General features: G+C 36.6%; 2 protein-coding genes across 2 annotated transcripts in view; one reads left to right on the plus strand and one right to left on the minus strand.

Moving 5' to 3' along the window:
- The first annotated feature begins 1,487 nt into the window (after positions 1-1,487).
- LOC131778110 (cytosolic iron-sulfur assembly component 2A-like) lies at positions 1,488-5,927 on the plus strand. The gene is made up of 6 exons (XM_059094496.2): positions 1,488-1,608; positions 2,170-2,189; positions 3,216-3,360; positions 3,894-3,943; positions 4,739-4,784; positions 5,133-5,927. The coding sequence occupies exons 1-6, from the start codon at positions 1,533-1,535 to the stop codon at positions 5,231-5,233; spliced, it is 438 nt and encodes a 145-aa protein (XP_058950479.2). The 5' UTR covers positions 1,488-1,532; the 3' UTR covers positions 5,234-5,927.
- Positions 5,928-6,468: 541 nt separating this feature from the next.
- LOC131778097 (NBAS subunit of NRZ tethering complex) overlaps positions 6,469-16,206 on the minus strand; it is a 44,835-nt gene continuing 35,097 nt past the window's right edge. Inside the window, exons 55-63 of the mRNA XM_059094480.2 lie at positions 15,693-15,794; positions 13,465-13,685; positions 12,905-13,019; positions 12,257-12,465; positions 11,528-11,819; positions 10,451-10,593; positions 10,226-10,349; positions 9,911-10,036; positions 6,469-7,584 (exon numbers count right to left, since the gene is read on the minus strand). Of these exons, the coding sequence (XP_058950463.2) occupies positions 7,258-7,584; positions 9,911-10,036; positions 10,226-10,349; positions 10,451-10,593; positions 11,528-11,819; positions 12,257-12,465; positions 12,905-13,019; positions 13,465-13,685; positions 15,693-15,794 (1,659 nt within the window). The 3' untranslated portion in view covers positions 6,469-7,257. The remainder of the gene's footprint in view (positions 7,585-9,910; positions 10,037-10,225; positions 10,350-10,450; positions 10,594-11,527; positions 11,820-12,256; positions 12,466-12,904; positions 13,020-13,464; positions 13,686-15,692; positions 15,795-16,206) is intronic.

The following is a 16,206-nucleotide window of genomic DNA, read 5'->3' on the forward strand; positions in this document are numbered from 1 at the left end:
ACTCTCTACCCGTTACCCTAAATAGCACGAATATATCAATAGCATTCTAAAGGATGAAATTGTCAGCAAGTTAGAGATTGATTAGAGAACGTCAAGAAACGCAGTTGGTAATACAGTCAAACCTGTATTTAACGGGGAATGGCGGATTGACCGCTTAAATACAGGTTCCACAGAATAGAGATGTTGTAACAAACGATAAAAAACGCCATTTTATATTCTAAGTGACAACCAAGAGAATATTTTTACAAAAATATTACCAACATTGATTTCGGGAGAAAAACATGAGGTAAGTTTTGCTGGAACTGCGAGAATTCTTACTTTAATTTAAGTGGTTTAGCTCTGAGTGACCATTCAATACAGGTGGAAATAATACAAACAAGCCGCTAGGACTCAGTGAAGGGTGAGCACTACCGCTTAATAGAGGTGACCACTTAATAGAGTTGAGAAATTACAGTAGTAAAGGGGAGCAAATTTCGGGACTTAAAAAACCGACCGTTAGATACAGGGTGACCGCTTAATACGGTGTCGCTTTATACATGCAGGTCTGACTGTGCTTGGCTCCCCAAATTCAGCTTGAGACGCTTCAAAGCTAACGGTCGAAGACACAGCACTTCAGTGCAATGCAATTGAGATTTTTTGGCAAAGATTCGTTTAAAATGTTTATTGTAGAGCGTTGATTTTCTTCCCAGAATTTCCACAGCATCGAGTATTTCTTTTTTTTTTTTTGCGCCTCTATCTGTTGACTCATACAACGGATATCGCTGAGAATGAGGGACTGCTTGACGACTTAGGTTGGAAATGGAACCGCTTCACAGCGCTCTATGACCTAATGACCTTCCGATTCTTTCTGATGCTCGCTGGTTCTCCTGAGATAGAGGACATTCCTCACAACTGAACTATTAAAGGTTTATATTGACAGATATTCTGAATACTCCTACGTTTGCTCTTTGTACGTAAATATGTTGTTTTCATATTTCACATTTACCCCTGAACACCAGTCTTTTCAATTATGGGGGGGGGGGGATGGAGAATTATTGGGTAGTTTTATCGGGAAACGGAGGGGGTCAGTCGACACCAAAGAATTATAAAGGAAGGGGGGGACTACAGAAAATTGACTGCCAATTAACTGCAAATGAGTGGGGGGGGGGGAGCATGAGTACCTAGATCCTACCGTGTAAACTGTAATTTAAATTTGCTTGGTTGTGGAAGGTCTGGGTAGAGACTAAGAATTGCTTTGTATGCAACGAATGCTTCATTAATTAATTAATTCATCTGTTCCTTTATTTCTCCAATCATTCGCTGATTGTTTCATTTAGCTATCTATTCTTCAACCTTTTAACTTGTTCATTACATAATTCTTTATTCTTGTATTCATCTACTTAATTTTTCATTTCATTATTCGTTTCCCATTGTTTCTTTCATTTTTAACGGTAACGATTCTCACCATTGGTAACCAATATTCATACTAGCCCCAGTCTTTCCGTCATATTGGACAATAAATTCAAGATGGCGGCGAATTTGTAAGCACTGGTATGTCTGAAAATCTGAGTCATACTGCTAACTGTGAGGGTGACGCAGTTAACCTGGAACTTGTTCAAGAAATCTTTGGTAATATCTGTGTTAACTGTGCCTCCTTTGTTGCAAAAAAATGCTCAATACAAGACAAACAAACTTATACAGTACTATTCAATCTGTTCGTGACCGCAAGCACGGAAACTAATGTTTTTTTGAAACGACGTGGAGATTAGCTTTTAGAACCTTTTGACTCCAAGGATTGGACAAGTATGAATTTCTCACCACATTTTTAATACATTTCAAAGCTGAAAGGTGATGAGAAGAGAAAGTTATTAGCTAGGATATTTTTCGATGAACTACAAAATTCCCACATAAATTAGAAGCTTTTATCGGTAATGATAGAATCTTTAATGAGACATTGGGAGTAAAAGGATCAAGGAAACAACTTTCATAACACTTTTCTTGTACTTGGAAAAAAATAACAAAAACCTTGATTAAAAAAATTGATTTTGTATTTTGGAGAACTCACAAAAGTGAGCTAAACAACAGGGAAGTTGAGCTATACCCATATTATAATTTACTCAGTACAAAGTTCACTTAATCTTAATATTCAATTTCTTTGACCCAATTTTTTCATTATTATTTTTTTTTTAGATATTGTTAAAGGTATAAAGGTAAGTTGAATACAGAAGTTAATTTAATATTGCACATAGCTGAGTGATAGAAACCCAGGTAGGCATCGGAAACAGAATTTAGTTATTTTGATGCAAAACACCTCCCCTATTTCTCATCCAGACAAACAAACTGATAATCCATTATTTGGCCTGTTGACTGCCAATGCAGTCAGCTACAGAATTCAAGGCCCTTGAGATCTATCCTGATGGGGTCTATCTTATTGATGCACTTTGAAGAATAAATAACCAGGGGTTAAATTTTCTGTTTTTTTTTTCCATCTGCCAGTTAGACAGCCAGCCAATAGAACAGTTATTTGACTTATAAGAGAGGGTGATGTGCGTTGTTGAATATACTTAATTCTAGTCACATCTTGGGCATGATTTTCCTGCATCAACAGTTCCATCTTGCACCAGCTAGTGCCTTCTGTTTCCCATCTTAACGAAGAAAACAAGCATAATTTTAGCCTTGATTAAAATTATGCAAGATAAATTAAGCTTGAACCAATCCTCAAAAAGAGAAGTCATTGTAAATAGTCACACTTTCCCAAACCTTGGATGTCATCAGGAAGACTACTGGAGAGGGTGATATGTAGGAATGTTTCAACTGTTTTGAAAAATGTTTGAAAAATGTTTGGAAATCAGAGCTTTTTAGATTTGATTAGGTTGCGATACAAATTCTCTCGCTCGTCTAACTCCCAGAAGTGATAAACATGTTATTTCTCCCTATAATATCCATACATTATCCAGTAAACAGGTTGTGAGAACACTCAAACTTATCAGGAAGAATTTGTCATGTTGATCTAAAACCACATTCTCGTAACTAATTTTACATGGAAATGTGTAGTTGCCAGAGGGGAGACTTAACAATCAGATCTTGGGAATCAAAAGCTAAACATCAATAGTACTCAATATTCCAAACAGAGTGCTTATATGAAGCTGGAGCATTGGAGCATGTATATTACTGGTTTAAGGCTTGTTTCTGCTTCAATGATGTAGAAATTTTAATTATTTCTTTTCTTGATGAAGGACCCAGAGTTACCACAAACTCTAGAGGAGCTGAATGTCATTGAAGAGGAATATATTAGAATTAACAAGTTTGGAGATGATGTATACAGCATACAAATAGAATTCAAACCCACTGTTCCTCACTGTTCCCTTGCAACCCTCATTGGTGAGTTAGCTACTCTTGAATTTTGTCCTGTGATTCTATGCAGCCATATTAATTCCCTTCCCTTAGTAGGATGAGTTATTAAAGAGGTTTTCTCCAGAAATGTTACAATTTAATTCATAAAATAAGTGAGTTACGTATTTTAATGGTTCCTACTTATGGTCTCTGAGAGGACTGATTTGATTCTCCTTTTGGTGCTGAAAAAGAGCAAATTTTTTTTGTTACAGTAATAGATCACAGAAGACATAAAAATGTAGTAAAAACAGCAGTGACACACTCGTCTGCACCTTTGTGTGTAACTCTTTTGTAACCACGTTTTCATCTCATCTGGGATCTAATACAGAACAGACAGATGGCAACATAGAGTTTATTGTGAACTCTACCATTTCAACATGTATTTGAAATTATATCACAGACTGCCTTTAGGAATTCCATGGAATAACCTAACCTTTCAAAAATTGTCTTAAAATGAACAATTAACTTGATCCAGAAGGATGCCAAGACAATTTATCATTAGCCCACTGTTTCTTTTACAGGTCTATGTTTGAGGGTTAAATTGGAGCGTTCATTACCTTACAAGTTTAAGGTGAGCTTTGTTATTTTAATCTCATTTCTATAATACCAGAGACAACTACTGATAAAGACATCTGACTAAAACAGCCCTTTGCATAACAAATCTCAGTTTATGTTACCATAAAGTTAAGTGTAAAATGAGACCAAGTTGTTAAAAAAATCCAATATAAAATTCTGATCAATGTTATATTACTTCACTGTGCTTAGATTTCCCTCATTGGTTGATTATATTTTACAAATTAATAAACTTAAGACACAAGTAAGAAAAGAAGACAACATCAAACTAAGGAGATAGTGAATCTGAAATATACTGTGCAATACTATTGTTTAGCGTATAAATTGCAGTGTTTAACAAGGATTTCCAGCCTTGAGAAAATGCATAAATTTTGGAATTTTTTATTTGTTTGATATTGTCAGTTTGACAAATGAATGGCAAAGCATTCACCATTCTAAATTCAAGGTCCTTTGTTGAATTTTCTTGTCAGGAAAGGCCTATGCTGATTATATAATAAACAAAATAATACATAGTTGCTTGTAAGTATGGAATTTATCTTCTCATGTTCAAATCAATACCTCACTTGTTTGCTGCTCTCACTCATGAGATTTCAAGGTGAATTGACACGAGAAGAAAAGATCCTTAATTACATGCCCCCCTTCATTATTCCCTACATTGTATTTGTTTTGCTGGGATGCAAAATAAACTTGATATTTAATTCCAACCCTCCTGGAAATGAGTAAGTTCTTAAGAGGGAATAGTCAGTAGTTCAAATTCTGATAACACATTTAAAAATGTTTTTTTTATTTGCAGCTTGATATCTTCCTTTCCAAGGGAACTCATTCAACTGAGGATGAAAGTATGTTATAAACTGGTATTACATGTATCATGTTAGCCATTATGTGAAGTAAAATTAAAGGAAAATGCCATATGATTATCAGCCTCAAAAGCAAATGTTTTGACTAACATTGTCTTTAATTATACATGTACTTTTGCCACAACTCCTCAAGTTATTAATTACAATTTTTTTTCACAAAGTACTACTTGTAGTCACTCCAGTGTAGGTTGCTGATTTTGTATAAGCTAAGTGAATGCCTGTTTACATCCAAATTATTGTTTTCTTCTGGATGTGGTTTAAAACCTGTACTTTCTTCTTGAAGTATCTGCAATATATCTTTGTAAAATGATATTTTGTTTATCTCCCTAGTCAACAAACAGATAAATGACAAGGAGCGCATAGCGGCAGCAATGGAGAACCCAAATCTAAAGAAGATTGTTGAGGATTGTATTTCCAACGAAGATGGATAAACTCCAGTTAGATGGCTTACATATATAAAATTTATCATACGTGCGAAACATGCTGAATGCTATGCAATTTTTAACCTTAGACTAGATTATCCAGACAACACGAATGCTGTGTAGTATTTTGTAAAATAATGATCACATTTCATACTCTATCATTTCAAGCAACATGGTGGTCTTTTAAAACTCATATCAAGTAACGGTTGTCTGCTGTAAGTCTTTGTATGACTTTCAGTAATTAATAACATAAAGAAAACAAATATCTCTTTACTTAAAAAAAATGTTCTTAAAGATATACTTACAGAATTACTAGGCACAAAACAATGACATCTAGAAGATGATCTGCATTTAATTATGTTTGGAAAGATTTTCAGAATGCTTCAATTCGTGAGTGGTATTGTTATTTAAAATACACTGATCAGGAATATATTGAAAATTGAAAATTGTATGAAAGAGCAATTTTTTCAAGAGTTTATTTTTAGTCCTGAGAAGGACGAAATGTCAGTCGTGATAGTTAATTATAATAGCGTTTGACCATATTCCTAATGTTAATTTGCACAACACAGGCCCTAAATTATTATACATGTGGTTAATTGCTCTTTACTCTACAATGTTGGTACTGTGTATGGAGTTGCTAAATGGTGGAACTTTTTTTACTTAATTTTTACCAAAACTAATAAACAAAGGTCTCTAAACTTCATGTTGATTTAAATATTCTTCCTTTTCCTCTTTTTTAACTGATAAAACAGAGCATGAAAACAGGTTATGTATGCTTGTATTCCAAATTTAAACATTTCTTTGAGACATCACAAATAAAAAGCTGTTTCACAAAAGTGGTGAAAACCTTCCTCATACTAATTTTCCCAATGCTTTCTGTTTCTTATCACCACTTCCCAGTCCATGGTTTTAGAGCTGAACGAGATAAAATTCAGGGAGTAACCAGGTGTGACAAATTGGCTGAATGCATAATGCAAGGCAAGTTCACTTTCAGTTTCCATGAGCAGAAAAGTCTTTCATCAACTCGTGACCATGGTAGGTCCTTGGAGTCAAAAGCTGTGTTCTTGCACATTTAAACTGGAGATGAATTTGGACATAGAAAATCACACTTTTTATTTGTGGGAATTTAAAATGGATGTTGAATGACAAAGGTGAATTCTGTCCATTGAGTGGCACTGACCTTGAAAGCAGCAAGTCGCCAATGATAATCATTTACTTTTCTACCAAGAGATGAGATCACACAGTTTGACAGAAAGAAATAATTTAATACTTGACAGGCAACCATCCATCAATTAATTTAAAATTCTATGATTATTCCAGGAATATATTTTGGTCTTATGAAAGACTAGCATAACTATTAAAATAGTGACTTTTGTTAAATCAATTAAGTTAATTTTGTTGATATCAATACATGCAGCATAAATTTAAATCTGTCTACTTGTGGACTCTTTTCCAGCTTCTACCTCATACTCCACAAAATTTGTTCCCACAACTAAGACATCCAGACATCGTTGCAGAAAATTATCATGGCACTTCAACTGGTATTCTTTATGAAGCTCAATTCCTCATATAAATAATGCAAGTGCACACATGTACTTTGTCTTGGCAATAAAATGATTTCGAGTGCAATTTAGTGTTAATGAGCACAAGTAAATTTTACAAAGACAACAAAATTGCACAAGTCCATAGCAAAAGTGCAATATGTAGTCTGAAAAATTTACAAATGCTTATTAATACCAAATTGCAAGAGAAATAATGTTATTACTTGTTAATAAACTACATGAAAAAACATCACAGAAAGTCAAGACAGACAATTTTGAAAGCTTGCACATGCTATTTGTAATTTGCACTTATGTTTCAACTTTGCACTTGTCTTACAAGAAAATGCACTCATTGTCAGCCAATCAGAAGTACATAATTCTTCATGTACATTATTAGCTTCAGTACAAGAAAAGTTCTAACACAGTATTTCTTGATGTCAAATGCAAAGGTCCCTCATGACTGGCATAGAATGACACATGACCAAACAGGCCTTATCTTCTGAGCCATCTTGATAAGGCACCTAGTGCACTATCAAAGGTCCTCAAAGCTGGGTGTGTCCCATGATAATTCAACATCAATGTTCCTGCCTCAGCCCAGTGGCCTGCCGCCTGTAACTGGGAGGCAACCAGCTTGACTCGTGCACCTGCATGAGATAATTCAGTTGCCACCTCAACAGCATCAGTGTCCACAGATCCATCAGGATTGCTAGTAACATAGCTGATCAGAGGGGTTAGGAAGGGAGTTTTAGCAACATCTGCTGTTAGGCCAAGAGAAATAACAAGTTCCAGGAGTTCATCATCATAAGAACTTGAGTTGGCCTGTAAAGATAACAATACTACGGTTTAGGTTACATATGAGATTGGAAAAATTTAAAATAAGAGGCTTTTCCATAGTCTGCTGTGAGTCTAACCAATGTTAAGTCATTGTAACACAACGTTAAGGAAAAATGGTTTGGCAGGGTTTCAGTTTTACCTACATAAGTTTTTAATTGCAACACTGGGCTAACATTTTGAGCCAGCATTTGTGGTGGGTTGGTAAAAGTGTCTTAAAAGGCATAAAAATAAATACTATATAGGTGCACTAATCTAGAGTAAGCTTATCATTATGAACCTTGCCCAGGGCAATGGCTGTTGGGATTATACATTAGCCTTGGTTTTGACTTCTCTAAAGTAACAGTGCATGACAGGTTGTTTTTTTGTAGGGATTAAGTAGAGGTGTGAGGGAGAGTGAAGGGAAAAATAATAATGAACTGTAAAGAAGTCTGCAAAACTGTAAACCAAACTAAATTAAAAATTAAGTAAGGGTTGAGGAGGGTAAGTTTCTAAAGAAACTGTGGTGCTGAGATGGTTGGGTGAAGGGAGGGGGGGGTTAAGTTTCTGAAGAAACTGTGGTGCCGAGATGGTTGGGTGAAGGGGGGGTATGTTTCTGAAGAAACTGTGGTGCTGAGATGGTTGGGTGAAGGGGGGGGGTATGTTTCTGAAGAAATTGTGGTGCTGAGATGGTTGGGTGAAGGGGGGTATGTTTCTGAAGAAACTGTGGTGCTGAGATGGTTGGGTGAAGGGGGGTATGTTTCTGAAGAAACTGGTGCTGAGATGGTTGGGTGAAGGGGGGGTATGTTTCTGAAGAAACTGTGGTGCTGAGATGGTTGGGTGAAGGGGGGGAAGTTTCTTAAGAAACTGTGGTGTTGAGATGGTTGGGTGGAGGGGGGGTAAGTTTCTAAAGAAACTGTGGTGCTGAGATGGTTGGGTGAAGGGGGGGTATGTTTCTGAAGAAACTGTGGTGTTGAGATGGTTGGGTGGAGGGGGGGTAAGTTTCTAAAGAAACTGTGGTGCTGAGATGGTTGGGTGGAGAGGGGGGTAAGTTCCTAACGAAACTGTGGTGCTGAGATGGTTGGGTGGGGGGGGGTAAGTTCCTAAAGAAACTGTGGTGCTGAGATGGTTGGGTGGGGGGGGGGGGGTATTACAAGATCGTTTTGTTCCAGAAACTGAGTTGATAATGTAACTTGGCCATTGTAAACAGTTTCTGTAACAGTTTTCAGCTTTAGAAACTCTTTACAATAGTTAACTTATTATCAATATACGCGGCCAAATAGAAAATCGGCCTCTTCAAAACACATGCTCAGCAGGCTGCAAAAGACTGACAGAGGGCTGCTAATGCATTATCAGCCCTACAGCTGATTGGTTCTTGCTTCATCATCCGATGGATTTTAACCAATTAGAGTAAGCCTAGTGTTGACGCGGGAAAACCATTCATTTGCAAAACTCCAGTTTTGAACTGCAGTTTTTTCAGTCGTCGAATCGTCTTCGAGCGAAAAGTGAAGTAATGGAAGAAATTAGCAGTCAAAACTCAGATTTGGGGCTAGAAGATTTGGACAAATTAGAAGCAAAAGGTCAGGCGGAAAATACAAAGAGAGCCACTTCGTGGGGGATCAAAAAATTCAAGAAATGGTGCGACAAACGAAATCTGAAAGTTGACTTCAATTGTGTAACACCGGTTGAGCTAAATGAATTACTGCGGAAATTCTACGCTGAAGTTAAATCGGAAAAAGGCCAACCGCTAACACCAAGTACTCTAACTGGTATTCGTGCTGCGATCCACCAACAGTTGACTTCAGCTCCAATAAGCAGGAGTATGAATATTATGCAAGACAGCAAATTTCTTTCAGCGAACAAAATGTTTGAAGCCAAGTGCAAGCTGTATACAAAAGAGCTTGTTCAATCAGCACTTACATGATGATTTGAAGTGACTTTGAATTCGTCATTCACTTAGCTTGTATTATTAAAACTCACATTCTTGATATCATTTGGCCTTGTTTATTGATAATAATGATAATGACATGACTTTTTTCGGGAATATTGTTTATTTGTGCCCTTGTAGTGTCATTTGCGGCCCGAGCGCGAGGGCCGCAAATGACACTACGCGGGCGCAAATAAACAATGTTCCCGAAAAAAGTCATGTTATTCCCATATTATCATTATAAGGCCAAATTATCTAAGTAAGATTTAGCTAACTAGTAATAGTGTTTTGAATAAATCCACCAACTGTCTCATGTGACACGTTTTGACGTGAAGTGAAAGACTTAATCACAGGAGGAAAAACTCCTAAAAGTCAGAAGAAAGAAGTTCTCAGTGAATAAATTTTTACCTTAAGACTCTTCATGTTTTCTATTGCCAAGTGGTGCATAGCTTCCATCTTTGAAACCAAGGCAAACTTCAATGCATAGAGGGTTTTGCACTTGAGCAACATCAGATTGTACATATGAGAGCAGCACTGAAAATAAAATTTCACCATAATACCATAATAAGCAAAGATGACATGCTACACACCAAGCTTCTGTAATATTTCATTTTAAGCTGTGTGGCAATTCAACTACAACATGCCTCACAAGGGTGGAACTTAATTTGAGCAAAAAATTTTTTCCACAAAATCATTAATTCCACTAAGTGTCTACAGCTGTACCTCTACATTGAGACTTGTCGTACGGCACAGCTGTTTTAACATGTCAATCACACTCTCTCCATCACCATGACATCGAATTATTTTGTCCATGAGTTGCACCCAAGGGTTTGCTGATGGCTCCTCACTGAAATATGACAATTTCTTTTTAACAAAAATCACTGCAAGATATGCATAACTTATTGGAGAACAAAAGGATGTCAAACAAACCTCAGCCTGATCACTTACTTGAGTTCTGTAGCTGCAAGCACAGGCCATATCTGCAAGAGGGTTCCTAAACAAAGCAGCTGTGAGAGGGAGAGGCTTTCACTCAAAAGAGTCTCAAACAGTTGGTGCCTCTTTGTGTCACTATCAATGTCTTCCAGTGTAAGCTGTACCAAGACATACATGAGATAAGAAATTAAAATTAGTCAGTTATGTTTACTGATCACTTTGTATGTGATGCTTAAAGAGTGTTGTTTACTGGGCCTTCCTTGTTAATTTGCCAACAACCATTTTGTGACCAGCAACTTTAAACTGTGGAGTGAAAAAAAAGATGTCTTTTGTATAGTAACCTGATCTGCATTTCAGATGTACTATTTGTGATTGGATTCCTCTGTGGGGAGAAAAAGCAGTTGAAGTTTCCAAAACTCCCAAAAAGGCTAGTGGCTTCATTACTCAGTTAGTAGTGGCACCCAACCAGTATCAAGGAGACAGAGGTTCTTTTCCCTTTGAAGCCTGGATGTTTAAAGGTTTCTCATTTTGCAATGACTTTTGTTATAACAAGAGAACAATGTGTTACTTGTAACATAATTATCTGAATTATACCAACACAACAGAAGTACTTTAAAACCTAGTGGACAATCTGCAGTAACAGATGACAAGTCACAGGATAACTAACAATAATACAAATGGTGGTTAATTGAGCTGCACTTGGTTAGTTCATATTGTAGAGTGCTGCACTGTTGTGTGAAAGGTTGAGAGTTCAAGCCTTGGAACAGACCAAAACTCGAGTCTTGAAAAAACTGAGGAGAATGTGCAGTGCAACATTGTATGATATTCCAGTCTTCTTGGATAAGGGTAATAAAGCATAAGCTCCTCTCTTGCATGTTCTCTGAACTGGTTGGCAGGGGACATTAAAGAATCCCTGCACTTCGTACAAAGACTATGAGAATGTAGCTCCCACTATTGTGGTCTGGCCTTTTTATTGTTTAAACAGAATCCCAATAAAACTGACTTTAGAACTGAACTGGGCCAGCCTGTTAAAATATCACCAACATATAAAGGAGCAAATTTACTCATGAAATCCTCAGTGGCGTATGTTACCTTTATGTTCCATGTTGATGACACAATGGCATCAGTTTGATAAAATAACAAAAGAAACGTGTCTTCTCCACTTAGGTCAAAGGACTCTTCCATCAACTGAAGAACTGTGGTCTTTATTGCAGCAGACACAGTTACATCTGCACAGAATGGTCGTAAACACTCCAAGACATCCTCTTGATTGGTCATCGTCCCTCCCTTTTCAATATGCATGCTTACTGTCTGAAGAATTGTCTGTAAAACATCTATGGGTTTCTTGTCACTAAGCCAGGGATGAGAAGAGTTTTTTGTTTCACTAAGAACAAAAAACAAATTAAAACACATCACAATGTTGCAAGCCATACAATTCAGCCAACTCACTGTATAACATGAAACATGTCACTTTCTTAGCAAACATGTAAGTCATTTGAGGAATATATAATGAGAGTAAGTTTCCAAAAAAACTGTAAAGTTGCATCGTTGAAGCTATTGTGGAGATAATTTGGTTTTGTCAACTGGGTTGATAATGTAAATTGGCCATTTAAAAGAGAATAGCAAAGAAGGCTTATGACTAGGCTATAACATAATGTAACCTGCTAAGAAAACACTGTAAATGATTCATTAGATTTTCTATGACTGTGAAGTTATATTAGAAAGCTGTAGGTCATCCCAAGCAGGCAGGTGCACACCCCCTGCTCCCTTTCCCAAGACTGCCCCTGCTCCCACACTATAATTATAATCTGAAAAACTAACCTGAAAGATTCCAGTACAACTTTAAGGGTTTGCTGTACTGTCTTTCCCACTCTGCCTGTCTGTGGTTTTTGGCGGGATGCCAGCAAAAGGAGCTCATTGATGGTGTCCAAAGATGCACCTCCTATCAGCATGAGTGACACTAGCTCACAAATCTCATGTGGTTCAGAGCGGGACAATGCAAACAGGCGAGCATAGCTTGTACCTATATCCTGCAAGGAAAACAGGTCCAGATCACAAGCATTTGTTAAAACAAGAATAAACAAAAAAAGCATTAAATATCTGTAGCCACAGTAAAAAATGAATCTTAAAAAAATGCATGTATTGTGGGCACTCTTATGTCACGTGTTTATGTTGGAAATATGTCACTAGCCCATTTGTTAAAATAAATAAAATAACAAACATTAAAAAATTAGGAATAAAAAACTTAAATGAAACAATTTTAACAGCAAGAAATCCATTATCTTTGCTATGTAACTTGTTTTCCTGCCAGTTGACTGAAAAGTATGATGCTACCTAATGCATTCAAAATGATGTCATCTTTCAATAAAATTTGCACAGTGGAACTTCAGTTGAAGCTTTGCTGGCAAATTAAACTGCAATTACTGACTATTCCCATTATTAAAACTGGATGTTTGAACAACAACACACCTCATCATGCTCTGTCAGTTCATAAATAAGGGGATCAGCAAGGGACTCAAGGTGTCTACAAGACTGTTCCAAATGGGTGATGACTTGCTCAAAGGTAACATTCTGCCCAAGAGCGCTACAATAAAAAATATTTCATCAGTTTGATACCTATTATGTCATATATATGCCTCTTCAGAAAAGGTAAGTAAATAAAACCCAACATCAAATAGGAGTAACTTACAATTATAGTGTTCTCTGACAACAAAAGTTAAAAAAAATATCAATGATCTCAGTCATTGTCAGAATGGATGTGTATGTGTGAAGTGCTTTTTCCTATCTGTTCTGCTAATTCTCAGAGAATCAAAAGAGCGGAGAATTCTATGGGATGAAAATTTATAACCTATTATCCTGAACCTCTGAAAATAACAAAAGAAAACAGAACCATTTTGCCTTTTTTGGTGCAGACACTGTACAGTGATAACTGTGATGTTTTGTTCTAAAACTACTATGCAAACTACCAAGCCACAATTCCATAACAACATCAGATAAATCTAACCCTATATTCAACAAACAGCTTGTACCTTTCTTCCTGGCTTTCACTGATTCCCTTTTTCTTCAGAGCAGCATCTTGTTGTCGAGCAAATCTCAAGGCTCTATTCACAATTTCTACCCTGTTTTCAACTGGTATGGTGTCCACAGCTAACTCACTGAATGTTATAGAATCAACAAATTGTTGAATGCCTTGAGCTGACAGGCGAGGTAGCTGTTTGTGACAAACATCATAACGCTGAGACCAGTCAACCTGCCACAAATGATTTAACAACATTAAATAGAGTAACACTAGCCTCAGTCGAATCTCACTAACTGAAATTCCCATTCACCTTAACCCTCTGACCCCCAAGAGTGACTTGCAGTTAACATCTTCTCACAAATCACCTTTGAATCACACATCATGAGACCATGAGAAAATAGATATAATCAGCAATGAGGGAACCAATTGATCATTAAACAAATTCTTCTTGTTGGCATCTTTAAGAAAATGTCAAGAAAACAGTACGGACATATACATATTATTATTGTTTTTTTAGAGGGCACGGTAACGAATCCTGCAATCTGATTGGTTCTTTACCCGGTCAGTATTTTCCTATCTCTGCCCACGGGCCACGGTAACGCTTTCGTGAGTCGCCGTGTACATCTCAACTTTCGTTGCCATTTTTCATAAATATACCTCGTTTTGCCCGCTGGGCAGTATTTTTAAGCAAACACATCGGTCACTACCTCAAGCCGACTTATGAATCCTCTCTTTCTCTCTCTCAAATCAATTTAGTTGACAAAAAAATATTGGTTTCAGAATGAATTTGTATAGGCAATGGTGTCATTACGTCGGTTGACAAGCGGCCTAAAAACCGTCTGCAATTGATTTTAATCATTCACAAAAAGTACTTAGAAAGTTAAAACGTGAGGTATTTGGTTACAGGTAAACTGAACAATGGAACTTTCATTCATTTAATGTCTGAATTTTCTCAAACAATTTGTTCGTAGTAAAAGAGCGAGCGAAGTTTTAATTTCAGTTCGACAATAAATATACGCTCTTGGTGAGTCTTTCAAAGTCCGTTCAATTAGGACATTTGGACCATAAATTGCACAACAGAAACTGAAGGAATTTATTGAGAAAAGGCCGCATTAAATCCCCTTGTGTCCCGTTGGAGTGTGCCGTTCGAATTCAGTTTTTGTGGAGGAAAGACCAGATTTACACACGCCGTTGCAGCAAACAAACGAGCAAACTCTCACAACTTCAAAATAAAAAATTTGAATTTACTCACAATTACTTTCCTCGCCGTTTACTTAATGAACAGAGGTAAATCTTCGTACATGAATGAATCGTCGATGAGAGTGAATAATACTTTCCGTTATATCATTGATTGTTTTTGAAGAAAACATTGTCTTGACAGTCCTTGCCAAACTAGTTCCGTTGTTTTTCAAATCTTCTTGCGCTTTTTTTTTCTTACGCGCTCTCTAATTGACAGGTGTCAGATTGTGGCAGATACTTGTAAAAATAATGTTTCAAAGTTTGTTTGGAAGCCTTTTAAATCATCTTTATCGTTACGGAAATGAAAATGTTTCGCTGAGGCATCTCTCTTTAATTTGCATCACCGCTATTTTAACTACCATTTACTCACTCAAAAATTGTTCAGTTTATGGAAGATCTTGCCGTATTTACTGCCCTAAATCATTCGGGTTCTTTTGGAAAAAATTTCGTCAAGTTTAAAAAACAATAAATATGTTATTTACCGGCTAAGGGTTGGTCCGTATGGTGAAAAACTGTAACCTCGGTCTTGAAAATGCTGCCCTCGGCCTACGGCCTCGGGCAGTATTTTCAAGACCTCGGTCACAGTTTTTCACCATACGGACCTCCCAGCCGGCAAATAACATATATATATTAGAGTGTCAAGTGTTAACATATCACATTTTTCAGTAGTCAGCTGGCCCAAACCGAAACTGTTATTTTCAGTTGTATGTCAGGCAACTGATGGCAAAATTTGAGAAATGGTCTGTACCTGAACTGGTCAGTTAAAAGATCTTAATATCAATTCTCTGAATTGCCTGTCATACATTTCTTTAAATTTTAATGATGAGAATTTGGTTTTAGATTGAACAATATCGTTGTTGATATTTTGTTTCTTGTCATCACCTTGTAGGAATACTGAAAGGTGAGATTACTTTTTTTTCATTTCTTGAAGAGGAAGGTATGAGGGATGTCTCTACTCAAACAATATACAAATATATATTCTAATCCTTGAACACCTACTGGTTGATCTGCTTCACTTTCTTTACCCTTGCGTTCTCCTTCCCAAAAGAGTTTCTCCACATAGACTCTGTACACACTTGATGATTCTAGAGAGCTGCCGTCCTGTAATATGAGAATTTATTACTTGTGAGAAAATCAAACTCAGGCTTTTCTTGAAGCAGTATCCAACAGATAATGTTTCCTACATAAGAAGAGTGAGATGGTGGATCAAATAAAAGATTACTTTCCAACTAAAAAAAAATTGTTTTGTGAGATTGCTTTTTTTAGGTAAATGTACTCCCATGGAGAGCAGAACCATAAACAATCAGCTTTGAACATAAAAAGTTAGTTACTTTCATCGCCAACTTACTTAATAATCTATCTGAGAACTTAAATGAACACTGTATACACATGCTCATGTAATAAACAACCAAAGATTTATGCACACTTCTTATATTAATAGAGGGGATAAAGAGCAAAACTAGTCTGGGCAAAACAGCACTTATTGTAAGTTTAGTTCCCTCTTATTCAATTC

The sequence above is a fragment of the Pocillopora verrucosa genome, chromosome 4 (genome assembly GCF_036669915.1).
Source record: "Pocillopora verrucosa isolate sample1 chromosome 4, ASM3666991v2, whole genome shotgun sequence".
Lineage (NCBI taxonomy): Eukaryota > Metazoa > Cnidaria > Anthozoa > Scleractinia > Pocilloporidae > Pocillopora > Pocillopora verrucosa.

Excerpts from the sequence above, each read along its gene's own strand:
- LOC131778110 (XM_059094496.2), top strand. The coding sequence starts at position 1,533 with ATGTCTGAAAATCTGAGTCATACTGCTAACTGTGAGGGTGACGCAGTT. Across the intron at positions 2,190-3,215 it reads ATATTGTTAAAGGTATAAAG|GACCCAGAGTTACCACAAAC; the intron begins GTAAGTTGAATA and ends TTCTTGATGAAG. Across the intron at positions 4,785-5,132 it reads TCATTCAACTGAGGATGAAA|TCAACAAACAGATAAATGAC; the intron begins GTATGTTATAAA and ends TTATCTCCCTAG.